We start from the raw sequence: 27,275 nt of genomic DNA, 5'->3' as shown, positions 1-27,275 counted from the left end.
GCTACTGTCCTGCAGAGAGGGAGGGGGACCCTAAAAGCCCCTCCCCCCAACCTGAACTTTTGCAAACAATGCAGATGGCTCACGCTCACCCCCTTGTGGTGACTTTGGCCCCTTCTGCCGCTGTCTGGCCCTGCATCGCCCAGTCCTTAACGATGCTCCTTGCCCCTGGTTTTGCCGCTTGTCTCCTCTCCTTCCCCTGTTTCACTCTCCTGTGCCCCCCTCCCCTCTGATCTGCCCCTTTAACCCCCCCGCATGAGCAGCAGGGAGCAGATTGCCCCCCCGGGAGGCAGAGCGAGGGCAGCAGCCGGCTACTGAGCATCCTCCCCTGGCAGAGACACGAGCAGCACCAGCTCGCTGCGGGGCTCCCCCAGCTGGAGGCGGGTTTTCCCGGCCAGAGCTGGATTCACCGCGTGTCACAAACACCCTGCGCGGGGCCCGCACCAAGGGCTCCTGCCCGGGCCGCTGCACACGGAGGGGCGTCTCCGAGCCGGGCCTGGGGAGACGCCCCTCCGTGTGCAACGGCCCGGGCAGGAGCCCTAGGTGTTTGCAGCGGGGCCATGGCCGGGGCCGGGAGCGCAGCGCGGTGGCTGCTCCAGCCCGGCAGCGCGGTGGGTCCGGGAGCAGCGCGGAGCGGGCGGGGGCTGGAGACACGCGTGGGGCGGACACGCTCCTGCCGGGAGGGGCCGGGCCCGGCTGCCTGGTTCGCCCCCTGCCCGGGTGGGTCCCCGAGCTCCCCGCGGCCGGAGAGGGGCTGCGGGGGGCGAGTGTCCCGGGCGGAGCGGAGCAGCCCCTGCTGCGGGGCCTGGGAGCGGCTGAGCCGGGAGCTGCAGGAGGGGCCCGGAGCCTGGTTCGGCTGCAAAGCTCGGAGCCCAGGCTGGGCCCGGGAGCGAGGGGATGGGGGAGCTGGGGGTGTATCGGGGGTCGGAGCCCGGCTGCAGGGGGGACTGTTTGGAGCTGGGAGTTTGGGGGGGTGTCAGGGTGGGGGTAGGAGCTGAGGTTGGGTGTGTGTGTGTCCGTGTTCAGCTACTGCACTTGGGGAGTGTGGGGGGCACTGGGGAAATTGGTGCAATGTCTGAAGTTGGTTACTTGGCTGTGAGCAGGGCCTGGGATGTTTGCAGCTGGGGGGTTGGGCTGCACCCCTGTCACTTCAGCCAGGGGTCCTGTGTTTTCTCTGGGAAACCTGGTGCCCCTTTAACTGGCCTCTCTCAGATCTTCGTGGCTGAGGTTGAAGAAGACTTGAGATAAAAGTCTGAGTGGCAGGGACTCTGCTCGGGCATCTACAGGGCAGGATGGGCCTCGAAAACTGGCAGTTGTGAGGCCGTTTGCAGCAGTGTGTAACCCCCTCCCCCGCTTCTTCCAGGAGCCCCCACGAGAGTGTTTGGCCCCTCTAAGAAAAGAGAGAGAAGCAGCCAAAGCCAAGGAGCAGCAGCAAAGCGAGGAGCTGCTGGTAGGTGCCCAGGGCCCGCTGCCCCTCAGGTTTGCCTGGGATCACAGTGCCCTGAGTGACAGTGAATGATGGGCCCGGCCTGCCAGCCTCAGCTGGGGAACCATCCCCACTGGACCCCAGAGGGAGGGTAGGGTCAGACACGTGGGTGACATGATGCCCTTAGGGTGCAAGAGGCTACTGGGCAGGAGAGGGTCAGTCTGTGTGTTAGCCCAGAGACCTGCCCATGGGCTGTCTGCATGTTACAGTGACCAGGGATCCATTTTAGCTCCTGGGGGGGATGGGGAGGAAGGACATGAAATGTGGGCTGGAGAGATGGAGGGTTTGGCTCAGTGCAAGTTGATGAGGTTTGGGTGGGAACAGGCCCTCCTGTTAGTGATGTACAGCTCACCCCTGCCATGATCCGTCCACCCTTCCTGACCTAAATGCACTTTCCATGAGCCACCACAAGAGATCCTGTGCCCTGGTAAATAACTCCTCCACCCGCCAGGAGGTGCATTTATGGTTCTCCCCTATTACTGACCCGCCCTCTCCCTGTGATTGCAGAAACAGACGGAAGCCGAGAGGCAGAAGATTGTCTGGGAATGGCAGGAGCTGCGAGGGTTTCTGGAGGAGCAGGAGCAGCGGCTGCTGTCCCGGCTGGAAGAGCTAGAGAGAGCCATTGTCCAGAGAAGGGATGAGGGCATCTGCAGCCTGTCCTGGGAGATTTCCCTGCTCAGTGAGAGGGGAGGAGAGAAGGGGCAGCAGCCGGTGAGCCAACCCCTGCAGGTCAGGCTGTCATTGCAATGATCATACGCAGTGTTTCTATAGGCGCTTCTGAGCCCTAGACCCCAAAGCACTTTACAAAGGGGGGTCAGGGGCATTATCCCTGTGATTCAAAGGGGGAAAGTGATTCAGAGGGGCCAGAGCTCTGCCCAAGTTCACATCATGAGGCTGTGGCAGCGGTGCCAGGGATGAGTCCTGGAAGTCCTGGATGCTACAACCCCAAGACCTTCTCTCCTGCCCTGGAAAAGTCTGTCTGCATTTGCACTTGGAGGGTGAAATCCCCTCCCCCATGCAGAGGTCCTGAGCCAGGCCTGAGGCCCTGCTCACACCAGGTTAATGGGTTACTGGGGTCAGGAGGCTTGTGGGTCTTTCAGCACTGGGGGGGAATTTGACTCTCGAGGCAGAGAAACATTTTTTTCCTGTGAAGTGCCTGGGGAGAATCGTTCTGTAATGGCAAACCCCCAGCAGGGATTGCTGGGGCTGCTGAGAGCAGAAGTCCCTGCTTGGGGGATGGCAGCTGGTCTGGGAACATGAACCTGAGGGTCTGAAATTCCCTAAATACCCAGGACTCCAGTGGTGATTCCCCTGCACAGCAGGAGAGCTCCCCAGGCTGGGACAACCCCCCTGACTTGCCTCTTCTTTCTCCCCTTCTCCAGGGTGCTGGGAACACTGGGGGCAGGTGAGTCCCCGGTTCCATTTCACTCCCCATCATGTTCAGTTATGTTTGGAATCTGCACTAAATATGGAGCTCCCCCCTGCCCCTGCAGTGTAACATGCCGGTTTGGTGCCTGTGATTTTGTCTCCCCCACCCAGTGGCTGCCTCAGCAAGGGGCAGAGCCTGTTACTCTGACAGCTAATGAGGTCCCACCAGGGCTGTCAGACATATGGGCCAGACCCGGCCTGTCTGACAGGTTTATGTGGCCGCATCACATTCACCATGTGCAGAATCTCAGCTTTCAGGTTTTTTTAAGTAAGTGTCAAGCCCTCCTGGTTACAAAGAAACCCTCCCAACTGCGAACGGAGACAAGGTTGCCTTTCAGGGTCTGCTGACGCCATGGCTCAGGGAGGTGTGAACTCCTCTGTCCCCTGTTAATTTAATTGGAGGGTCAGCTGACATGAGGACACTTTAATGTCAACATTCAATATTCCATGGCTGGTCACTGGTGGAACGGGGAAGGGGCGGGAATGAAGCCTTTGAGCGGTGGGACTAGGGAGCTGCTGTAGGGAGGAGAGGAGAGACACAGACATTGAGGAGAGAGAGAAAAATGGAGAAAGGAGGGTGGGGAAAGGAAGGGAACAAAAGGTAGAAATAGCAGGGGCCCTAATCGTGCGTAGGATGGGGCGGGGGAGGGTGTTGTCCCATTGAATGATACTGATTGTGACAATAAAGGACTTAATAGAGAACAGTAACTAATTGTTGGCATGGGGATCGGGCTCATTTCTCACCCCTCCTCCTTTCCCCAGCAGGAAGGACGGGACGTTTCGGAAGCCGGAGCTGGGGTTTGTGGAGCTGGAGAAGAGACTCAGCCATTTCTCTCTGAAAAGCGTCCACCTGCAGGAGGTGCTGTTGGGATTCAAAGGTGAATGGGAGTGTGTCTGGTTAGAGCGATCCTGACCCCAGGAAGGAGTCGGGGACTCTAGTGATGTCACTGACCCCAGGATCCATCTCACAGCCCAGCTCAGCAAAACACCCTTCCCCATGGAGTAGCCCTATGGGGCTGGCTCTGTCTGCAGCGGCTGCACGATCAGCCTCTGATCTCTGTCACCATCTCGTAGATAACAGCAGTTACATTAATTAACCAATGGGGATTTCTCCATGAATGCAAAGGCCTGACTTCTCATCTCTCCCATCTTCTCCTTCCCTAGAGATACTGCAACAGGAGCTGGGGAGCGACACAGGTATGTGTCTGTCTCTGATGGGTCATGGGGAAATTTCAGACCAATAACCATGTTAGCGAAAGGGTATCACGGCCTCCAGCTCCAATGTGCACCTGGAAGCTATGGAACAACGTGAAGCCAGGTGAGCCCTATGACTGCCCAATTCACTCCTGTTGTGACATCTGATGTGGATTCAGAGCGAATCCTGATCTCACTGGTGTGTTTCCCTTTGGGGCAAGGAACAAGCACCTGAAAGATGTGAAACAGGAGGAGATAAAGGGCTGGTCTACACTGGGGCGGCCGGGGGGGAAATCGATCTAAGATACGCAACTTCAGCTACGAGAATAACGTAGCTGAAGTCGACGTATCTTAGATCAATTTACCTCGCGTCCTCACAGTGCAGGATCAACGGCCGCTGCTTCCCCATCAACTCTGCTTCCGCCTCTCGCTCTGGTGGAGTTCTGGAGTCGATGGGGAGCGCGTTCAGGGATCGATTTATTGCGTCTAAACGAGACGCGATAAATCGATCCCCGATAGATCGATTACTACCCGCGGATCCGAATGAGAGATGGAACAGTGGATACAGACTGGCTATGAATGGGAAGAGGTCCCTGGGTTGAATATGGTCTAATTTTGAATGAGGATGGAGCCTGCTGTAGGGTATATCTGTGTTTCTTACACTTTTCCCATTGGTGAGCTGTTGTATTGATTTTAAAAGCTTAAAGTGTTTACTAATTTTTTTTTTACTGTTTAATATTAAAACAGTGATCTTTCTTTCTCTCTTTCTTTCTTTCAAAGAGGCTTTGGTTTTACTTTTCTTTTGGCAAACACTTAAAACATTTATTTTAGTTGAAAGTTGATTATATGAGTTAATATTTTCACTTGCCATGCTGTTTATGCACATTTTTTGGCAAGTGTGTTAGCTTTCTTATTGTTTAGATGAGTTTGCTTATTTGCATATGGGTGATTTCTCCCCCCCCCCCGTCTTTAAAATAAATGGTTCATTTATTTTTGAACTAATTAATTTATTATTTTAATTAGTTTAAAGTGTTTGTTTTCTTTTCTTTTAGCACTTTAGAATTTGTTATGCCAGGTATGAAGATAAAACAGGAAGCTACTTGTCACATAGTTTGAATTTGTATATAATACGAAAGTTGACACAATTCGTTTTTTACAGCTGATTTTAAGGCGAACAATACAAGCAACAATGTCAGGATACTGACTAATTTTTTTTCACCAGTTTAAATATTTGAGGTTTAAAAAAAAATTTTTTTTGCACCAGCATATTGGCCCCTATTTTGGTGGAATGAATAGCTATTTATATATGCAATGCGTAAACTGGCACAAACATTTCTTTTATAAGACTGATATTGCAAATTTTGTGGACAAATAATGGTACCTCTTTCCTTAATTAGTGTCTTAAGATTAGTGTCCTGACATTGATGTAGTTGGGTTAATATTTTTGCTTTTAAGAAATGTTTATTTTTAACATACTTATTTTACATTTTGTTTATTTTATTGCTAGAATTTAGGAGGTTAGTTGGCACTTGACACTTTACTTCTTTTTATTTGTTTAGATTATAGTTATTTGAAAGAATGGCGGTTAACTTTTAATGACTTTGTTAATAAAAAATGTTGTAGATCTTAAATTGTTTTTTATAGTTTGAGGATCTTTCTTTCTTTGGCCTTGTCTATACTACTGCTTAAGTCGACATAAGCTACATCGCTCAAGGGTGTAAAAAGACCACCCCCAAAGTAACATCAACTTAACACAGTGTCTACATAGTTTCTGCCTCTTGTTGAGGTGGATTAATTACATCAATGGGAGAGTGCTCTCCCATCGATTTATCATGTCTTCACTAGACCTGCTAAATCAATGCCTCGATCGCAGCGGCGCTGATGTAGCGCAATAGTGAAGGCTTGCAAGCCCTTTCTTTCTTGCACTACTTAATTGTTTGTTTGCATAAGCAGTAGCTTGAGGTTTCAAGTTTATTTTTTGATACAACATAGTACTTATACTATGTTCTAAACATGCAATTGCTAAGAAACTTTTTTTTGCCTTGTTCAAGGTAAATTAAGCAAGGGACTTAAATCAATTTTGTTTTTAATTTTTGTGTGGCCTGATTTTTTTTTTTGCAGGTCCCCAGTCCCAATCCTTATGTACTTGTAGTAATTTGCTGAGGGGTCTAGTAATTTGGCATATGCTGGGATGAATTGCCTGCAGTAACTGCAAATTTCCAGAAAACTGCATACTTCTGATACATTGGAGAGGGGCTTTAAAATGTTGGGGCAAAAATTGTCTTTATTGAAAAAGTCAATGAGCCAAAAAGGGGCAAACTATTTAGGGTTTAAAATTTGTTAAGGGTCTAAGACTCCAAGTACATAATTTAAAGTATTTTAGCACATAATTGTTGGCTTTCACATGATCTTTTAAAGCTGTACTAAAAATTTAAACAATGTTAACATAAATAGTTATGTCTCTCTCTCTCTCACACACACACACACACACACACACACACACACACACACACACACACAGTCTCTCTCTCTTCAGGCTGGTTTTAGAAAACAACTATTTTTGAATATCTTTTCATTCTTTTTTTAAGGTTAAACTATTAGCAAGTTTCGTTAATTATTTTCACTTGTAGGAAATTATGTGCAGCTTTTGGGGGAGGAATTTTTTTTGAACTTTAACCATTGTTTTAGATTGTTGCACAGATAGCGTACTGGAATTAAAGAAGGATTTAATCAGGGTTTTTTTTGGGGGGGGGTGTTTAATGTAACACAAAGTTTTACTCTTTAATTAGCAAGGGGCAGGGAGAATTTTATAATTTTTTGAATAGTTCTTAAACTGAAAATAAGGTACACGATAACACATACCTTCTCTGATTAAAATTTTCTGGGTTTAGTTTTGGGGTTTTACCAGTCGTGGTGACTGATGGGACAAAGTTTTGTCTTTTCCATGTGGAAGAAAACACGATATCTAAATTAAATTTTGCAGGAAGTTTACAATGGATTATGCCCTAAAAAAAAGTATTTCCCTCCTTAGAATTTAAGAGATGGACAATTTTTTAGCTGATATAAGGCTAATTTCCTGGAAAAGCTGAGTGTTCTGGAAATAACCACTAAGGTTATTTGGCCTTTCTGAATTACCACGTTTTACAGGGAAATTCTCTGCAAAGTTTGGAATTTCCACAGAAAATTCACTAATTACTTTGCTCCTTTTGGAACTGGATCCGATTTTAACAGGGGCTTTGACTTTTAGGGACACAATCATCCTCTAAATAAGTAAAAACTGGATAGTGTTCAAAATCTAAACCTGTTGCCTTTTGTACCAGTGCAGTTGTTCCTAGTCACACTGGGTGTGGTAGGTCTTGGACTACACTTAGGCAAGGGATGAATTTCATATTCCCTACTTGAATTGGGGAAGCAAATACCTCTCAAAACCTGAATATTTTGAGCCTTTCCAAATAGGTTTGTGGGAAGAAAATTCTTTTTTTAACTGGATGGCATATTGGGTTGCATCTGTGTAGCTGTTTATGTGTATAATTAACTTTTCAAAGACTTTTTTAAAAGAAGGGAAGACATGCATGAAGACACTTCTTTTGATTAGTAAAAAGAGTTTGGAATTGTTTTTGGTTAAAGAACACACAAATGGCAGGTTATATATATTGTTGTTAGTTTGCACAGACCTGTCTTTAAATAGTCTATAAGAAGAAGGGGGGGAGAAATGGTGGAAGGACAAAGATCAGTTGGGAGAGTAGATTTGTCAAGGGAGAGGAGGGAAAGAGGTGGAACAGAGAAAGGGTTAGACAAAGAGGGGTAGGGAAGAAATGCAGAAGGAGGAGGAAGGAAATGGTGTATGGGAAAAACCACTTATTTCTGTGGGACCCTAATTGATATGCCCTTCCAGCTTGACTGTGATAACTGATAACTACTGTCTGGGAATGGTTTTCCAACCAGTTATTCATGTGCCTTATAGTAGCTCCATCAAGGCTGTATTTGTTTATGAGAAGGTGATGTGAGACAGTGTCAAAAGTCTTTCTAAAGTCAAGATATACCACATCTACTGCTCCCCCTTATCCACAAGGCTTGTTACCTTGTCAAAGAAAGCTGTTATGTTGGTTTGACATGATTTATTCTTGACAAATCCATGCTGAGTGTTACTTATCACATTATTATCTTCTAGGTGTTTGCAAATTGATTGCTTAATGATTTGCTCTATTATTTTTCCAGATACTGAAACTAAGAGGACTGGTCTGTAATTCCCTGGGTTGTCCTTATTCCCCCTTCTACAGATGGGCACTATATTTGCCCTCTTCCAGTTCTCTGGACTCTCTCCCATCTTCCATGAGTTCTTGAAGATAATCACTAATGGCTCAGATATCTCCTCAGTCAGCTCCTTGAGGGAAAAATGTCCCTTCCTGACCTCTGCCAGTGGCCAGCTGAACCCCTGAAGCATGAGGTTTAGGAACATAAGATCTAAACCAGAAGTGAGCCCCAGGGCTGCTGAGCCCTGCCACCCATCATCACAAATAACCCCATCATACAATCATATTGTAACAGGGGGCAACTCACCACCGCAGCACCTACTCCTGGCTGTCCTGGGAATTAGCTTGGGGTTTACCAGTACGCCCATGTCTCACCCATCATCTCATCTGTCTCCATGACCCACGTCACTCCCTGGACCGGGTCGTCCTCTTCTGGACACAGCCTTCTGGTGGTGTCCCAGTCTGTCCCTTCCCCCCTTCCAGGGGACTGACAGTCCTTAGTCCAACCACTTGCCTCAGTGGCAAACTGCAGTCCCAATTCTAGCTGCTTGTCTCAGTGGCAAACTGCAGTCCATTGACTGGCCTCTCCCCTCAATGGCAAGTGGGGCAAGGTGTCTGGGGGGGACCCTATAGCCAGCAGACACATACTGTCTCTCCTCCAACTCTGGCATCTCCTTCCCTGGGCCACTCGCCCGCAGCCCTAGCACCTCCACCACCATTGTATCAGGGCTCAGTCTGGCAGCGGTCAGCCAGGAGCTCACTCATGCTCCCTGCCCAGCACTGCTCTGTCCATGGTGCTCCAGCCTTCCCTCACCCTTCAAGGAGTGACAGCCCCTTCTTATATGGCCCTGATTGGCTGTTCCAATAAAACTTCTCCTGATTGGCTGGCACTATAAGCCTTTTCCTCATTGGCTGCCTCCCATGCAGCCTCCTCAAGGTGGCTTTAACCTCTTACCTACCAGTGAGGGGCAGGCGCCCCATCACACACACTCATACATTTGCCCAGTACTTCCTTAAAGCTACAGAAGCTGTTTGCCCCCACAACGGCTGTTGGGAGGCTGTCCCAGCCACTCACCCCTCTGATGGTGAGAAAACTTCATCTAATTTCCAGCCTGACTTTGTTCATGGCCAGGTGAGAGCCACTTGGTTTTGTGCTAGGCTTGTCCTTTAGCTTAAATAGTTCTACACCCTCCCTAATATTTACCCCCTAATATATTTACAGAGAGCAATCATAGGCCTCCTTAGGCTTCTCTTTGCTAGAGTAAATAAACCAAGATCTTCCAGTCTCCTCTCATCAGGCAGGCCCTCCATTCCCCTGCTCATCCTAGCCGCTCTTCTCTGCACATGTTCCAGTTTAAATTCATCTTTCTTGAACATGGGTGACCTGCCTTGTCTAGCTCAAATGAGGTCATACCAGTGCCTTGTGTAAACGCATTAATGCTTCTCTATCTCTACCGGAAACTCCTCGCCTGATGCGTCCTAGAGATGCATTTGCCTTTTTCACAGCCACATGACATTGGTGGCTCATAGTTAAGGCTACATTTTAGTCACGGGTATTGTTAGTAGGTCATGGGGCCCTGGGGGCACTGCAGGTGCTGGGAAGGGGTGGGCTGGGGGCGCCACAGGTACTCAGGGTGGGGAAAGCCTGTGGGGGCACTGCGAGTGCTCAGGGGGGCACGGTCAAGGGGGGCACTGCTAGTGCTCGGTGGGGGGTTGCAGCCCGGGGGCAACACAGGTGCTTGGGGGCGTGAGGGTTGGCAGGGCTGGGGCAGGTTCCCCACCCGGCTCTAGGGAAGCAGCGACCTCCAGCTCCTAGCTCCATGTGCTGCCTCTGCTCTGCCCCCAAGCCCGGTTCTGCAGCTCTGATTGGCTGGGAACCGTGTCTAATGGGAGCTGCAGGGCCGATGCCTGCGGCGGAGGCAGCATATGGAGCTAGGAGCTGTGGGAGAGGAGTTCTTGTCACCCTTCTGGGGAGCCCCCCCCACCCCCCCCCAGGTAAGCACTGCCACACACCCAATCACCAGCCCTGAGCCCCCCCTCCTCCCAAAAAAACCTCCTGCTGCCGGGAGGTGCAGCGGGGGGGGGCAAGACTGCTCCAGCAGTAGCCAGTGCGACTAGCCCAGGGGCTGCCCAAGCTGCTCAGGCGGCTCCCGGGCCAGCCACACGGGCCGCTGCAGAAGTCACAGAGGTGAGTGACAAACATGGAGCCTTACTCATAGTCACCTGTGATCCACCAACACACCCAGGTCTCTTCCTCCTCTGTCTCTTCCAGCCACGACTTGTAGCGGATATTCTTATGATCAGACGCTGTGTGTGAGACCTTTCACTTTGTACTATTGAATTTCATCCCGTTTCTGTCACTCCAGCCTTGGAGGCCATTCACAGCCGTACGATGTTCTGAACAGGCTTTGTCCAGTACCTGCCACTGCCTAGTTCCCATGCTGCAGGGGGAACGCGCTGCCCTCAGGGTTGGAAAATGTCTCAGCGGGTTCAGTCCTGATGGGGACGGGTTTGTGTATGTGCTGTAATAAAGTCATAGAATGACTGATGATGTTCCCAGCATGCGTGTCTGGAACGTCTGTCTGCAGGGAAAGCACTAGGGGGAATCAAGATGTGGAATGAACTAAAGTCCCTTCCGGACTCTCACTAGTTCTCTCTCTCACCCTGACAGGCTGCAGAATAACACCCCCATTTAGCTCCAGATTGTCCCATCCTCCAAGGAGAGGGGGAAGGGAAATGGCTGCAGAAGAGCAGGCTCAGGTAGGGATACCAAGGGAGTTGCTGGTGCGTTCCTGCTGGGGGGGGGCAGAAAATACATAGGTGGGAAGTTCAATCTGGAGGTGGGAGGGGGCAGGAAATACCCAGGGTCATAGGCGCTGACAGCCAAACAGCTGGGAAGGGCTTGGGGGAGGGCGGAGAGCAGCAGGTGGGCGGGAAGAGGAAAAGGAAAAGTCAGCACCTGTGCAAAGGGTGGAGAAAGGGAGGGGAACAGTGGGTGACAAACCTGCTGGAACTTGTTTTTACTTGGGGACTAGATTATAGGAACAGACCCCTGGGGGTTATGGTGGAAATTCCTTTTTTGTGGAACAGGAAACAGATGCCATGGACTTGGCTGGGATAACTTACCAAACTGCCAGTGCTGGAGCATAAACCTACTAAGTGGAGGCTGCTCTGAGATACGAAGAAGTTACTGATCAGAGGGGCTTAGGGGAGATGCCCCATTCCCTCCCATCTAGCTGCTGGCAATGGGGAGGAGGTTGGGATTCCTACCAGGGGGCCTGGAGCCTTCTAGGGACCCATCTCCTGCATCAGCCTCTGGCTAGGTGTGTAATGAGTGTGAAGACCCTGCCAGCCTCTGTCTGCTAGGAGGGAAGTGGGACTCTTTTCCTCCCCTCGCTCTGATGCCTCCTGGATGCTCTGAGCAGAGTGGGACTCTGTGCCTCCTTAGGCTTCCAATTAATTGGGCCTGCTGTGTCATGAATAGTGGGGCTGGGAGTGGAGCAGCAGGTACTGAGTGTTGGACTCTTGCTCTTTCAGGGGCCGGTGACCTTCGAGGAAGTGGCTGTATATTTCACCGAAGAAGAGTGGGCTCTGCTGGACTCCGCTCAGAGAGCCCTCTACAGGGATGTCATGCAGGAGAACTGTGAGAATGTGACCTCGCTGGGTAAGGATTCCTGTCCCCTTTGTGAGGGATAGCTCAGTGGTTTGAGCATTGGCCTGCTAAACCCAGGGTTGTTAGTTCAATCCTTGAGGGGGCCATTTAGGGATCTGGGGCAAAAATTAGTCTGGGAATTGGTCCTGCTTTGAACAGGGGGTTGTACTAGATGATATTCTATGATTAAAAGTAAATGAAAAGTGAAGGTTCACGCCACGCCCACAATGCAACCTGAACTCTTCCCCGTTTCAGCAACACCCTAACATGCCAACGACACACAGATTAGCGCTCTCCCCTCCCCTGCTACAGAACACCTTGCGAACGGAGCACAGGGGCAGTATAGCACAAAGTCTGATATCGCAGAATTGCAAAATGTGACCAGCCCTTTAACCTCACTAGGCCCTGCAGACCACTAGCATGTATGCCAACAAATTACTGACAGACCCATAGCAAGAACGCACTCTGTGCGCCTTTACTAACACAGCCTACAACACTGACCCCTGAAAGGAGGCATACACGGTCCACATGCACTTCGCTTCATATGACAGTCACAGCTCTGCCATGCTATTCCAAGTAATCCCTCTCCTGTCCAGTTACAGCAACAGCTGGCACAGTGCACACAGCTGGAGGGCATGCAGATAAATGCTGGGATTCCCGTCTGTGAAACAAAACACAAACAATAGCATCTTCCCTTAGTTCTTCCTCGTATCGATTATAAAGTCACCCATTTTATGGCCAGAAGGGAGTATTAGGCCACCTTGTCTGACTGCTGTAATGAGCTGAATAGCTTGTATACAACTAAATCATCCTCTAAAACAGCAGTTGTCAAACTTTAGCAACCCAAGGACCCCCATTTTGATTTAAAAATTTTCATGGACTCCCAAGCCACCCGCTCAGCTCCAGGCCCCGCCCCCACTCCACCCTTTCCCCCGAGGGCCCACCCCTGCCCCACCTCTTCCCATCTGCACTCCACCCATGCCCCTCCTCTTCCTCACCTCTTTCCGCCCCTTCCCCCAAGTGCACCCCATCCCCACTCCTCTCCCTCCCTCCCAACACCTCCTGCACGCCGCTGAACAGCTGTTCTGCAGTGTGCAGGAGGCCCTGGGAGGGAGAGGGAGGAGTTGATCAGTGGGACCGGCAGCCCCAGATATGACTCGTGGACCTCCTGGAGTACTAGTCCGCAGACTCCAGTTTGAGAAACCCTGCTCTAGAAAGTTGTGACCCGAGGTGCTTAGGGTAGCCCACACTGCAAATGCCAAGGTCAGTGCAGGCTGCAAAAAGAACAACAGATTCTCCCAGAACTGGTGGTTAACACTGTGGTTAGATCCACCAACCAGCCACAAACTGTCAAGAAGCTGAAAAAAAGAAATCACACAGCCCCCTTATTGCATTCCAGGCTCTGGCTCCCAGTCAGGAAATAGATCCGGTAAAGTGAGAAGTTACTTAAAACTCGACTCACTATACAAAATGTTCTTCCGATCCCCAAAGCATCAGCCACATTACCAGATTGCTGTGATCCCTCGCCCTCCAGCGGGGTTGGGAGACCACTCTGCCTCATCATATTGGGCGGTAACCCTCGGGCTCAGGTCACACCAGTGGCCCTGAGCCATAAGTAATCTATAGTTCTGGGCCCATCTGACAGAGGCAAACAAGCAACAATAGTCTGGTGCTCTTGTCCCCAGCCTCGGGTGCAGCAGAGCACTGCATAGTCCTTAGCTTGCAGCCCTTCAGTTTAACAATCTGGAGCTCTAGCTCACTGGGTGAGGCAGAGCAGGCTAAGGCAGCCAGCAAACCCTCAGTTCTGAGTTCCAGTAGGGATGAGCTCCCACACGGTCTAAGGGATCCAGAAAGGATGAGCACCCACACAATCTTGGGGCTTTGGAAGGAGTGAGAGCGTCCTAGCTTGGTGGATGGTAGATTCACACAGGCCTTCTGGCCTATGGTGGGGCATCGGCCACCCCAGGGGTGGGGAGGCAGGGGTAGGGGGACGTGGGCCCGCCTGACTCTACTGCGTCCAAGCCAGGGCCCTAACAGTGGCGAAGTGGTCTGCCACTGGGTCAGTGGGGATCCAGCCGCAACATGCTGACCTAGAAGCAGTCAGCCACATAGCCACACAGTTGTTGGCTGCCCCCCTATGGTTTGGTACCTCTGAGATCCACAGGTCCTCTGGGTACACAGTGGATGGTAGTCCCGACAACTCCCCTTCTGGGTCTGTCTCCTCCAGGGGCAAGGTGCTGCAGAGTACAGATTCAGCTCCTGGATCCTGCAGCAGCGCAGAGGCATCCGTCTCCTTCCCTGGCTCCCACTCAACTGAGCTGCAGAGCCCTCACTTTATACATCCTGTCCAGCCCTGGTACTTCCGGTGAGGGGGGCGGGGCGGGTTTGGCTCCACCTACCAGGGTGAGCATAGTGATCCTTTGCTCTCCAGTCCAGAGGGAGGCCACTCTGCCTCGCTACACAGATCAATACTAGTTTGGATCTTACCCAAAATACCACGCTGCCAGCCAAGCCCTATAATGGGGTTGGCACCCGCCTCTTGCGAGAGCCCCCTTCTGGTCGGGTGTGAGCCTGCTGTTTTTGTTTGGAATACGGATGGCACCTACTTCTTGCAAGCACCCCCTCCCCTCCCCCCAGGCCAATGGTGGGTCTTCAGTCACCCACACTATCTGTAAGTGGAGCAAACAAACAAACCCCTTCCAGGGAATAGAGTCTCTACCTTCTTTCTCAAGGCCCTGGCATGAGGCCGTACCACTAAGGCTTCCTTCCCAGACACACTGCCTTCTATAACAGTCCGACAGGGGCCCATCACGGTACCCTCGGTTGGTGTGTCCTTTTCGGAAGCACTCCTTGGTCTCAGTCTCTAACCAGACCAACAGGGCCCATCACAGTACTCTTGCTTGGTCTGGCTAGGTTCTGGACCCAGATCTTATTCTCCTCAGCCAGCCATTAGCAATTTCTTAGCTCCCCCGGTCTTCACCAGCCTTCCCTGGGCTCAGTCCAGCACACACTGAGCTGATCATGGTCCTGCTGCTCTTCCAGCCAGCCAGAAACCCAGTCATAGAATCATTGAAGATTAGGGTTGAAAGAGACCTCAGGAGGTATCTAGTCCAACCCCCGGCTCAAAGCAGGACCAACACCAACTAAATCATCCCAGCCAGGGCTTTGTCAAGCCGGGCATTAAAAACCTCTAAGGATGGAGATTCCACCACCTCCCTAGGTAACCCATTCCAGTACTTCACCACCCTCCGAGTGAAATAGTGTTTCCTAATATCCAACCTAGACCTCCCCCACTGCAACTTGAGACCATTGTTCCTTCTTCTGTCATCTGCCACCACTGAGAACAGCCTAGTTCCATCCTTTTTGGAATCGCCCTTCAGGTAGTTGAAGGTTGCTATCAAATCCCCCCCTCATTCTTCTCTTCTGCAGACTAAATAAGCCCAGTTCCCTCAGCCTCTCCTCGTAAGTCATGTGCCCCAGCCCCCTAATAATTTTTGTTGCCCTCTGCTGGACTCTCTTCAATTTGTCCACATCCTTTTTGTAGTGGGGGGCCCAAAACTGTATGCAGTACTCCAGATGTGACCTCACCAGTGCCGAATAGAGGGGAATAATCACTTCCCTCCATCTGCTGGCAATGCTCCTGCTAATGCAGACCAATATGCTGTTCACCTTCTTGGCAACAAGGGCACACTGTTGACTCATATCCAGCTTCTCTACCACTGTAATCCCCAGGTCCTTTTCAGCAGAACTGCCGCTTAGCCAGTCAGTTCCCAGCCTATAGCAGTAAATGAGATTATTCCATCCTAAGTGCACTTGTCCTTGTTGAACCTCATCAGATTTCTTTTGGCCCAATCCTCCAATTTGTCTAGGACCCTATCCCTCCCATCCAGAGTATCTACCTCTCCCCCCTGCTTAGTGTCATCGGCAAACTTGCTGAGGGTGCAATCCATCCCATCATCCAGATCATTAATGAAGATGTTGAACAAAACCAGCCCCAGCACTGACCTCTGGGGCACTCCGCTTGATACCGGCTGCCAACTAGACATCGAGCCGTTGATCACTACCTGTTGAGCCCAACGATCTAGCCAGCTTTCTATCCACCTTATAGTCCATTCATCCAATCCATACTTTTTTAACTTGCCGGCAATAATACTGTGGGAGACCGTATCAAAAGTCTTCCCTCTTCCAGCTCCAGGCAACAGCTGACTGCTCTGTGTCTGCTGCTTGTTTTTTATATGGCCCTCCTGGCCCCTGGTTGGCTGCTCTTGCAGCCCCTCTGATTGACTGCTTCTCCTACAGCCACTCTAGGCTGCCTGGAGGACTTCTCCTCTTCTCTTTTCTGGGGTGGGATGAGGCAGGGCCGCAAGGCTTCCAGCACGGGCCTCCGGACTTAGTCCACCCTGTCACACACACATACAATGATGAATTTTGCCATGCATCGTAACTGCTGATTTCAACTGCCATAGCATTCAGTGGGACTGTACAGAGAACACTGCTGATGGAATCTTGGTTGAGACGTGGGCAGTTGTTCATTAGCTGAGCCTAATTCATGACCCAAAGGTACTTACTCCTTTTAACAGTGGCCGGTTGAAGCATCGGTATAATAGCCCTGATCTAGTGCTACATGAGTTGATATATGTAGCAAATTGGTGTTAGACTCAGTTCTAAGATCACAACACCACCCTATTTGAATTGAGGTAATCGATGCCGTCATTCCCATCATTGTTCCATTCCAACATCGCTTCAACTTCAATAGAGCAAACTCACTCTTCAGTGAGTGCCTAAATTTTTGGCAGAACTTGATAGAATCCTTAGATGTGATTAAGGTTAAGATTTTGTCATGATTATTTTTAGTGAAAGTCACAGACAGGTCGCAGGCAATAAACAAAAATTCATGGGAGCTGTGACCTGTCTGTAACTTTTACTAAAAATAATGGCCAGTATCTGGCTGTGCGTGTGTCACGGAGTATTGGGGAACTCAGGGCCCTGCACCCCCGGCTTCCTGCGATTCACCATGACTCTCAGCCAGCCAGTAAAGCAGAAGGTTTATTTGGATGACAGGAATACAGTCCAAGACAGGTCTTGCAGGCACAGACAACAGGGACCCCCTCAGTTAGGTCCATCTTGGGGTCCCAGGGCATCCCAGCCCCCCTTGGGAGGTCAGAGCAATCTCTGCCTCCCCACCATCTCACCACCCAGCTTCCAAAACTCTGCCTTCAGCGACCCCTCCCACAGCCTTTGTTCAGTTTCCCGGGCCAAGGAGTCACCTGGCCTCCAACCCCTTCCTGGGTTCTCATGTTACACTCTCAGGTATTCGCCTTCGGGCAGACTATCCTAGCCCCACTCCCCTGTCAGCATTCACAGACCACAGTAAGAACAGGCCCAGTTCATCACATCTCCCCCCTTCGAGACCGAACTGAGCAGGGTCACTTTCGCCAGTGACCCGGGGAAGTTCGAACCTACCCCCGTTCCCATGGATGCCCCCGCATCCCTCCCATTCCTTGGTGAGAATTACACCAGGCCCCTCCAGTTTCACGCCCCCCCTTAGGTCGGGGGTGCTTGATGGCACTCGCAGTTCGCATGTGGGAAGGTTTATGCGGCCTGTGCCCTTTTCCCACCCCCATACCTCTGGGGTTCCAACTGGGCTGTGGTCTTCTCCCAGCGCTCCAGTCTGGAGGTCTGTGCTTTGGGCTCTCTTGGTTTAGAGCCGCCCTCTTAACCTTGGCCACCCTCCAGAAAGGATCCTTTATGCTGGCCAAGGGTCCTAAAGCTGTTTTCCCCTTGTCCCAGGCCTTCCTCCCCCTCTGACAGGGGTCACAGGATCCGCAGTACTGTCGGACAGTAACAAAGACCCCAGGCCAGTAAAAGCTCCGTAGCAGCCTCTGCTGGGTATGCCAGGTTCCCTGGTGCCCTGAGAGGGGAATGTCATGGGCCCGGCGCAGCAGCTGGCGGCGATACTTCTGGGGTACCACCAGCTGCCTCCTGATCCCCCCTGACTCCATTTTCCCTGGGGGAGCCCATTCTCGGTACAGGAACCCCTTCTCCCACAGGAACCTTTTCCGGCCACCTCTCCCCATGGTCTGTACCGCATTGAGGTCGGCCAGGTCCCTTATCTTCCGCAAGGAGGGATCTCTCTGCAACTCGGCCTGGAACTCAGCAGCTGGGACAGGGAGGGCTACCTGCTCTTTCTCGCCCGCTGGGTCTGAAGCTGCAGCCTCCCTGAGCCGTGTCCCTGGGCGTTCCCTCCCCACCAGGTTAGGGTCCTGCGCCTCCGGCAAGGCACCCCCCCCCAAGGCCAAGGCGCAGTGCCCCTCGCCGGCTCTGACTGCGGGTCACAACCAGTGCCCTTTGGGGGTTGCTTGGCCAGTTCTCCAGGTCCCCCCCCCATCAATACCTCAGTGGGCAAATACGGGTGTACCCCCACATCCTTGGGGCCCTCCTTGGCCCCCCACTTCAGGTGTACCCTTGCCACGGGCACTTTGACTGGTGTTCCGCCCACCCCCGTCAGGGTCAGGTAGGTGTTGGGCACCACCTGATCTGGGGCCACCACCTCGGGCCGGGCCAGCGTCACCTCTGCGCCCGTATCCCAGTATCCATTGACCTTCCTCCCATCCACCTCCAGGGGAACAAGGTACTCTCTCCGGAGGGACAGCCCCGCGCCTACCGTATAAACCAAAAACCCTGAGTCTGGAGCATCCAGCCCCCTAGAGGAGCTGGCCTGGAGCTCTCCTCCCTCCTTAGCAGGTGGTACTCTGCCAGCCCCCCTTCCCTGGGAATGCTGCCTCTCGCCGGGCTGGGTCTCTACCCAGTCAACCCTCTGTGGGTTCGGTCTGCTCAGCCTGTCCCTGAGCCTGGGGCACTGGGCCCGTATGTGGCCTTTTTGGCCACAGTGGTAGCAGCCCATGTCCCATGGGTTCCCTTGAGTGGGTTGGATGGTCCTGACGCCGGATGTTCCCCTCTGATGGGGTTTTTCTGTATTTTCCCACGGGGAGGTCCCATGGTGACTCTCTCTCTGCGTGGTGGTGGGACTGTTCCTTTGGGACTTCTCCCTTCTATCTCCTGACCGGCTCTTTACAAACTCATCGGCCAGCTGGCCTGCATGTCGCGGGTTCTCTGGCTTTCTGTCCACCAACCACAGCCTCAGGTCGGATGGGCACGGCTCATACAGTTGCTCCAGTACCAGCAGTTTGACCAGGTCCTCCTTCGTCTGGGCCCCATCAGCCCACTTGCTGGCGTATCCTTCCATGCGGACGGCTAGTTGCAGATATGAGATCTCAGGGGTTTTATCCTGACTCCGGAACCTTTCCCGGTACATCTCAGGAGTCAGCCCAAACTCACGTAGCAGGGCCTTTTTGAATAGTTCGTAGTCCCCTTTCTCTGCCTCTTCCAGTTGGCGGTACAATGCCACGGCTTTGGGGTCCAGTAAGGGGGTAAGGACCCGGAGTCTGTCCGCGGGATCAACCCGGTGCAACTCGCAGGCCGTCTCAAAGGCCTCCAGGAAGTCATCCATGTCCTCCCCCTCCTTGCGTGGGGCCAGGATGCACTTATCAAAGCTCCGTGCAGTCCTGGGTCCCCCCTCACTCACCGCAGCCGGGGGTTCGCTGCCCTTCAATCTTGCCAGTTCCAGTTCATGCTGACGCTGTCTCTCTTCATGCTGTCTCTGTGTCTCATTCTCCTCCCGTTCATGCTGACGCTGTCTCTCTTCATGCTGTCTCCGTTTCTCTTTCTCCTCCCGTTCATGCTGTCTCTGTTGTTCACGATCCTCCAGCTCTCTCAGTTTTAGCTCTTTCTCCCATTCCAGCCAATTCCGCTCCACGGATGCCGAACGTCGCCGGGAGGATCCTCTGCTGGCCGGCGAGCTTCGCCGGGAGGATCCCCTGCTGGCCGGGGGGGTCACGGCGCCCTCGGTATTTGCTGGGCTCCTCCCCACCCTTCCCCTAGGCATAGGAAGGAGGGGTCTCGGGAAGCCCTCAGCAGCCGGCTGACCACTCCCAGCTGGGACAGACACTGGTGCCTGCGCTGCATTTGCCAGGCTGCTTCCCTGAGACACAGGGATCCGTTCATTCGCGCGATCTTCCGCCTCCAGCCGGGCAATGAGCTGTTCTTTGGTGAGCCTCCCAATGCGCAGCCCCCTCTGCTTGCACAGCTCCACCAGGTCACTCTTAAGCCGCTTGGCATACATCCTCCTGCTGGCCACTCCCCGGCCTGTGTGCTCACAGCTCCCCACAGTTCCCAGGGAGACCCCTAGTGTGCCAGCCCTTCTCGAGGTCACCACCTCTCTGCCAGGGTCGAGCTGCAGACTCCTCCACCCCTGGGACCACTCGCTGCGATCCCCCCGGGGGACCCTGTTACTGCAAAAGTCCTTCTCGCTGGTCACACCCTCCCAGGGGTAATAACCGTCTCTCTCTCACTCTTCAGCACGCCTGGTCCCCGTCAATCCCCCTTCGTTTTACTGCTCCCCAGTCACTTACTGCAGGAAGCGCCGTCCATGGGGTGCAGTAGATCCCACCGCTGCCACCAGTTGTCACGGAGTATTGGGGAACTCAGGGCCCTGCACCCCCGGCTTCCTGCGATTCACCATGACTCTCAGCCAGCCAGTAAAGCAGAAGGTTTATTTGGATGACAGGAATACAGTCCAAGACAGGTCTTGCAGGCACAGACAACAGGGACCCCCTCAGTTAGGTCCATCTTGGGGTCCCAGGGCATCCCAGCCCCCCTTGGGAGGTCAGAGCAATCTCTGCCTCCCCACCATCTCACCACCCAGCTTCTGAAACTCTCCCTTCAGCGACCCCTCCCACAGCCTTTGTTCAGTTTCCCGGGCCAAGGAGTCACCTGGCCTCCAACCCCTTCCTGGGTTCTCATGTTACACTCTCAGGTATTCGCCTTCGGGCAGACTATCCTAGCCCCACTCCCCTGTCAGCATTCACAGACCACAGTAAGAACAGGCCCAGTTCGTCACACCGTGTTCCCAGCAGACATGGGGATAGTTAAATCCCTCATTAAGCAGAGTATCCTACACATCTGAGAACCGAGATAGGTGGCCCCAGGCTATTTTCTGCTTTAAAATAGTCTGGAGTTAAAATAATAGAACATGTTATTGTGACAAATGTCCTATGAACTCACCTGATCTCACTTGTTTTCTTTTCTCTGAGCAGAGTTTCCAGTTTCCAAATTTGATGTGATCTCCCAGCTGGAACGAGGAGAAAAGCCAGATGTCCAGGGCTCAGATGAAAGAGAGATCTGGAAGGATGCCTGTCCAGGTGAGGAATCATTAAATCAGCTCAAAAGATGAAGGAAACAGCTGGGATTCCCTACAAAGACCCTTGTTAGCTCTCTGAGTTCAGGAGTCATCCTCATAGCCGATATCACTCATGGCTTCCATCCCATAACGACAGACCTCTGGTCATACTTCCCAACTTGACCTTCCCAGATGGGTTGTAGAAACAGATTTTATGCCCTCTTCTCTCCTGTGTGGGGAAGAATTTGGTGGGATTCTGATCCTGATTTTTTTCTGACTCTGTAGCATTTATTTTGGTTTGCTCTCCCCTTTCCCATCCCTGTTTCTGAGGTTTCTCCCTCTATCCCAGCAGGGGCTGGGATGTTGAATGAGAACAAGGAGCAGAATCCTCAGCAGCAAGATGCTGAGCAAGTGGAAGCACATGCGGGATTATCACAAAGATCCAAAGGGAATGTGTCCTGGCATCATGTGGAGGGAAAAGCCTGTGAGAGTGACCACAGGCCAGAGAGAGAGCAGGGAAACAAGACAGGGGAGAAAATTAGTAAATCCATTAATTATCAGGAAACTCAGAAGGAAACCACAGCTCAGAAGAGACTCCTCACAGGAGAGCGAAACAACACATGCGCTGAGTGTGGGAAAAATTTCAGTAGCCACTCACACCTTATAGAACATCAGAGAATTCACACAGGGGAGCGACCCTACAAGTGCTGTGAGTGCGGGAAAAGCTTCACTCGGAGCTCAACCCTTCTTAGGCATGAGAGGGTCCACACAGGAGAGAGACCCTATCAATGTTGTGACTGTGGGAAAACCTTCAGTCAGAGTTCATCCCTTATTACACATCAGAGGACCCATACGGGAGAGAGACCCTACGAATGCCATAAGTGCAGGAAAAGCTTTGCTCGGATCTCAACTCTTGTTATGCATCAGAGCACCCACACAGGAGAGAGATCCTATGAATGCTGTGAGTGTGGGAAAACCTTCAGTCAGAGTTCATCCCTTATTGCACATCAGAGGATCCACACAGGAGAGAGACCCTATGAATGCCGAGAGTGTAGGAAAAACTTCAGTAGCCGCTCAGGGCTTTTTGACCATAAGAGAATCCACAGAGGGGAGAGACCTTATGAATGCTGGGAGTGTGGGAAAACCTTCACTCGGAGCTCACACCTTATTACACATCAGAGAATTCACACAGGAGAGCGCCCATATGAATGCTGTGAGTGTGGGAAAAACTTCTCTCAGATCTCAGCCCTTATTAGACATCAAAGAATTCACACAGGAGAGAGACCCTATGGATGCTGTGAATGTGGGAAAAACTTCTCTCAGAGCTCAGCCCTTACTGCACATCAGAGAATCCACACAGGAGAGATTCTCTAGAGATGCTTCTTGTGGGAAAAGCTTCCATCAGAGCTCAGCCTTTATTTATCATCAGAGAATCCACATGGGAGATAAACACCATAAAAACCTTATCTAGAGCTGACCAAAAATAAATTTCTTTAATACTTTTGCTAATTCCCACATAGGGGCCTTTCAGGCTGTTTGAATCATTTACATTACCATGGTCTCTCCAATCTATCCAGTGAGCTTCTGGCTTGGGCCTCTTTTTGCCTCTCGAGGTCCCTTCCTTTCCTACAAATCCATGACTTTCTGTGGAAGTTATGTCCAAGCACAAGATGGTTTGGGAAATTATTAAAGTGATTCCTCTTATAACAAAATTGTTCTCAGTGGTGGCAGATGACAGAACAAGGAGCAATGGTCTCAAGTTGCAGTGGGGGAGGTCCAGGTTGGATATCAGGAAAAACTATTTCACTAGGAGGGTGGTGAAACACTGGAATGCGTTACCTAGGGAGGTGGTGGAGTCTCCTTCATAGAATCATAGAATCATAGAATATCAGAGTTGGAAGGGACCTCAAGAGGTCATCTAGTCCAACCCCCTGCTCAAAGCAGGACCAATTCCCAGCTAAATCATCCCAGCCAGGGCTTTGTCAAGCCGGGCCTTAAAAACCTCCAAGGAAGGAGACTCCACCACCTCCCTAGGTAACGCATTCCAGTGTTTCACCACCCTCCTAGTGAAATAGTTTTTCCTGATATCCAACCTGGACCTCCCCCACCGCAACTTGAGACCATTGCTCCTTGTTCTGTCCTCTGCCACCACTGAGAACAGCCGAGCTCCATCCTCTTTGGAACTCCCCTTCAGGTAGTTGAAGGCTGCTATCAAATCCCCCCTCATTCTTCTCTTCTGGAGACTAAACAATCCCAGTTCTCTCAGCCTCTCCTCATAAGTCATGTGCTCCAGACCCCTAATCATTTTTGTTGCCCTCCGCTGGACTCTTTCCAATTTTTCCACATCCTTTTTGTAGTGTGGGGCCCAAAACTGGACACAGTATTCCAGATGAGGCCTCACCAATGTCGAATAAAGGGGAACGATCACGTTCCTCGATCTGCTGGCAATGCCCCTACTTATACAGCCCAAAATGCCGTTAGCCTTCTTGGCAACAAGAGCACACTGTTGACTCATATCCAGCTTCTCGTCCACTGTGACCCCTAGGTCCTTTTCAGCAGAACTGCTACCTAGCCATTCGGTCCCTAGTCTGTAGCAGTGCATGGGATTCTTCCGTCCTAAGTGCAGGACTCTGCACTTGTCCTTGTTGAACCTCATCAGGTTTTTTTCTGACCAATCCTCTAATTTGTCTAGGTCCCTCTGTATCCGATCCCTACCCTCTAGCGTATCTACCACGCCTCCTAGTTTAGTGTCATCTGCAAACTTGCTGAGAGTGCAGTCCACACCATCCTCCAGATCATTAATAAAGATATTAAACAAAACCGGCCCCAGGACCGACCCTTGGGGCACTCCACTTGAAACCGGCTGCCAACTAGACATGGAGCCATTGATCACTACCCGTTGAGCCCGACGATCTAGCCAGCTTTCTATCCACCTTACAGTCCATTCATCCAGCCCATACTTCTTTAACTTGGTGGCAAGAATACTGTGGGAGACAGTATCAAAAACTTTGCTAAAGTCAAGAAATAACACATCCACTGCTTTCCCCTCATCCACAGAGCCAGTTATCTCATCATAGAAGGCAATTAGGTTAGTCAGGCACGACTTCCCCTTCGTGAATCCATGCTGACTGTTCCTGATCACTTTCCTTTCCTCTAAATGTTTCATAATTGATTCCTTGAGGACCTGCTCCATAATTTTTCCAGGGACTGAGGTGAGGCTGACTGGCCTGTAGTTCCCCGGATCCTCCTTCTTCCCTTTTTTAAAGATGGGCACTACATTAGCCTTTTTCCAGTCATCTGGGACCTCCCCCGATCGCCATGAGTTTTCAAAAATAATGGCTAATGGCTCTGCAATCTCACCCGCCAACTCCTTTAGCACCCTCGGATGCAGCGCATCCGGCCCCATGGACTTGTGCACGTCCAGTTTTTCTAAATAGTCCCGAACCACTTCTTTCTCCACAGAGGGCTGGTCACCTTCTCCCCATGCTGTACTGCCCAGTGCAGCAATCTGGGAGCTGACCTTGTGCGTGAAGACAGAGGCAAAAAAATCATTGAGTACATTAGCTTTTTCCACATCCTCGGTCACTAGGTTGCCTCCCTCATTCAGTAAGGGGCCCACACTTTCCTTGATTTTCTTCTTGTTGCTAACATACCTGAAGAAACCCTTCTTGTTACTCTTAACATCTCTTGCTAACTGCAACTCCAAGTGTGATTTGGCCTTCCTGATTTCACTCCTGCACGCCTGAGCAATATTTTTATACTCCTCCCTGGTCATTTGTCCAATCTTCCACTTCTTATAAGCCTCTTTTTTGCGTTTAAGATCAGCAAGGATTTCACTGTTTAGCCAAGCTGGTCGCCTGCCATATTTACTATTCTTTCTACACATCGGGATGGTTTGTTCCTGCAATCTCAATAAGGATTCTTTAAAATACAGCCAGCTCTCCTGGACCCCTTTGCCCTTCATGTTATTCTCCCTCTTCCTTGGAGGTTTTTAAGGCCCGGCTTGACAAAGCCCTGGCTGGGATGATTTAGCTAGGAATTGGTCCTGCTTTGAGCAGGGGGTTGGACTAGATGACCTCTTGAGGTCCCTTCCAACTCTGATATTCTGTGATTCTGTGAAAATGCTGGCTTCCTAGATATACCCTCACCTGTTCACTTAGTTCTGCGGTAAAGGATCTGCCTTTTAAACAGAATGCCAGATGAGTTCATCTTTATTGCTAGCAGTTTCACTGTATTGAATATTCTTGGGAAAATGTGACCCGCTTTCTCCTATGGCATGGAGTATATAAAAATATAGACTGTTCTTGTAGTGGAAAACTTTGATATCAACTACATAAGCAAGAGAAGTGCCAAAAAAGAGGATAGCTATTTAGCAATTTCGTCATATATTCTCTTGGACTCGGGAGGTGGTGGAATCTCCATCCTCAGAGGTTTCTAAGGCCCGGCTTGACAAAGCCTTGGCTGGAATGATTTAGTTGGTGTTGGTCCTGCTTTGAGCAGGGGATTGGACTAGATGACCTCCTGAGGACTCTTCCAATCCTAATCTTCTATGATTCTATGTGTTAATGGGCCATGTTAAGGCATTGCTGAAAGAGGGCAGAGTTAATGTGTATGTGCAACCTTAATTGTGCCTTTCCTTATTTTCACATGTTTGTTTTGCTGAAGTTGAGGTTCTGCAAGGGGTTGATATCCTCCCAGACAACCATAACTGTGTTGATGAAGGTTTTTGCCCTTTAATTAATACCAGGGGTAGAGGCCCTGGTTGCCCCCTAGATATTAATGAGCGTGCAAAGTCAACACCAGGACTAAATGCTTAGGAATAAAATAATGATCATCCCCATGGGCCACCACTCCTTTAAACCAATCAAGCCCCAATCAAAGCTTGGAAGGGGACATTGAAAAATGCATAAGAATTTTTTCTCTGTCTGAAAGACAGAGCTCTAGGCTTTACTTTGGAATTCATTAACGATTAGCCATGCACCCTTTCATTTATAAACACGGCCCATTGCTGAGATCTCCCAGGGGTTTTAAATTTAACACCCAACGATTTGATGATCTCTTTTTATTTCCAAAATTTCAACTCAGCACCTTTGTCTCCCATGTCCTCTGGTGGCCTCACATGCTGGCCACAATACAAGCCTATGTGGTCTCTTGCAGTATATGTGCTTGCTGCAAGGCACAGCCCAATAAACCCTTTGGACTCCTGCAACCACTTAAGACTCTACCGGGTCCCTGGACAGCCATCACCTTAGATTTTGTAGTAGAATTATCCAAGTCCAATGGGTTCATGACCATTCTGACAGTAGTGAACCACCGCATAAAGATTGGATAGTTCATCCCCTGAAGTGGTTTACCAGACTCCCAGGAAATTGCCTGGCTCTGGGTGGTATAAGTTGTCCACCTCCATGACCTTCCAGAACACATCATCTCCCACTTTTGGTGAGAAGCTGTCTGGATTTTGGATATGTAATTCTCCCTCTCCTCTGCCTACCACGCTTAGATGAATACTTAAGTAGTGAGAACCAACAAGATCCTGGAATAGTGTGTTCGATGCTACATAAACTTCCACCAGAACAACTCGTCCTTGCTGCAGCCTCAGGGAGAGCTTGTGTACAGTAATGCAGAGCACAGTTCTACGTGGCAAAGCCCTTTTATTTCAAACAATGAGTTCCACCCTTGGTTCTACCTGGAATCACCTGCAACTTCCCAAAATGCAGCAGCCCTGGACTGGATTCAACACAGACATCAAACCTGAGATGGCATAAAAGTTCATCTGGAGGACACGAAGAAGATCTACAAACAATATGCAACCCATTGAAGAGAAGAGGGCCCTGCCATTATGCTAGGCCAGAAGGAATGGCTCCTCATGAAAAACCTACACAGGAACAGGCCAACTCGTACATTGGATTACCAGTTCTTTGGGCCCTACCAAGTAAGCTGGCAAATTCACCCAGTCACCTTTGAATTCAACTTACCCCATTGCCTCTGCATAATCCTAGTTTTCCATTAAACACTTCTGAAACCCCA

The 27,275-nt window shown here is 50.8% G+C and overlaps 1 protein-coding gene across 5 annotated transcripts; it reads left to right on the top strand.

Moving 5' to 3' along the window:
* Positions 1–27,275, top strand: LOC101933586 (zinc finger protein 2-like). Of its 5 annotated transcripts, XM_065569752.1 has the most exons (11): positions 1–608; positions 1,361–1,447; positions 1,991–2,212; positions 2,866–2,888; positions 3,677–3,789; positions 4,076–4,108; positions 11,030–11,118; positions 11,896–12,022; positions 14,238–14,375; positions 21,166–21,270; positions 26,749–27,275. In XM_065569752.1, exons 1-11 carry the CDS (start codon positions 558–560, stop codon positions 26,865–26,867), a joined length of 1,107 nt encoding a protein of 368 aa, XP_065425824.1. In that variant the 5' UTR covers positions 1–557; the 3' UTR covers positions 26,868–27,275. The 5 variants fall into 5 exon arrangements, with proteins under 5 accessions (XP_065425824.1, XP_065425825.1, XP_065425823.1 ...); XM_065569753.1 differs by lacking the exon at positions 14,238–14,375 and having other exon boundaries at positions 18–608; XM_065569751.1 differs by lacking the exons at positions 14,238–14,375; positions 26,749–27,275 and adding an exon at positions 21,601–22,949 and having other exon boundaries at positions 454–608.

The sequence above is a fragment of the Chrysemys picta genome, chromosome 16 (assembly GCF_011386835.1).
Source record: "Chrysemys picta bellii isolate R12L10 chromosome 16, ASM1138683v2, whole genome shotgun sequence".
Lineage (NCBI taxonomy): Eukaryota > Metazoa > Chordata > Testudines > Emydidae > Chrysemys > Chrysemys picta.
Note: the sequence above shows the minus strand (reverse complement) of the source record. Positions and strands in the feature narration are given on the sequence as shown.

Excerpts from the sequence above, each read along its gene's own strand:
- LOC101933586 (XM_065569749.1), top strand. The coding sequence starts at position 558 with ATGGCCGGGGCCGGGAGCGCAGCGCGGTGGCTGCTCCAGCCCGGCAGC. Across the intron at positions 3,790-4,075 it reads GGTGCTGTTGGGATTCAAAG|AGATACTGCAACAGGAGCTG; the intron begins GTGAATGGGAGT and ends CTCCTTCCCTAG. Across the intron at positions 11,119-11,895 it reads CTGCAGAAGAGCAGGCTCAG|GGGCCGGTGACCTTCGAGGA; the intron begins GTAGGGATACCA and ends TTGCTCTTTCAG.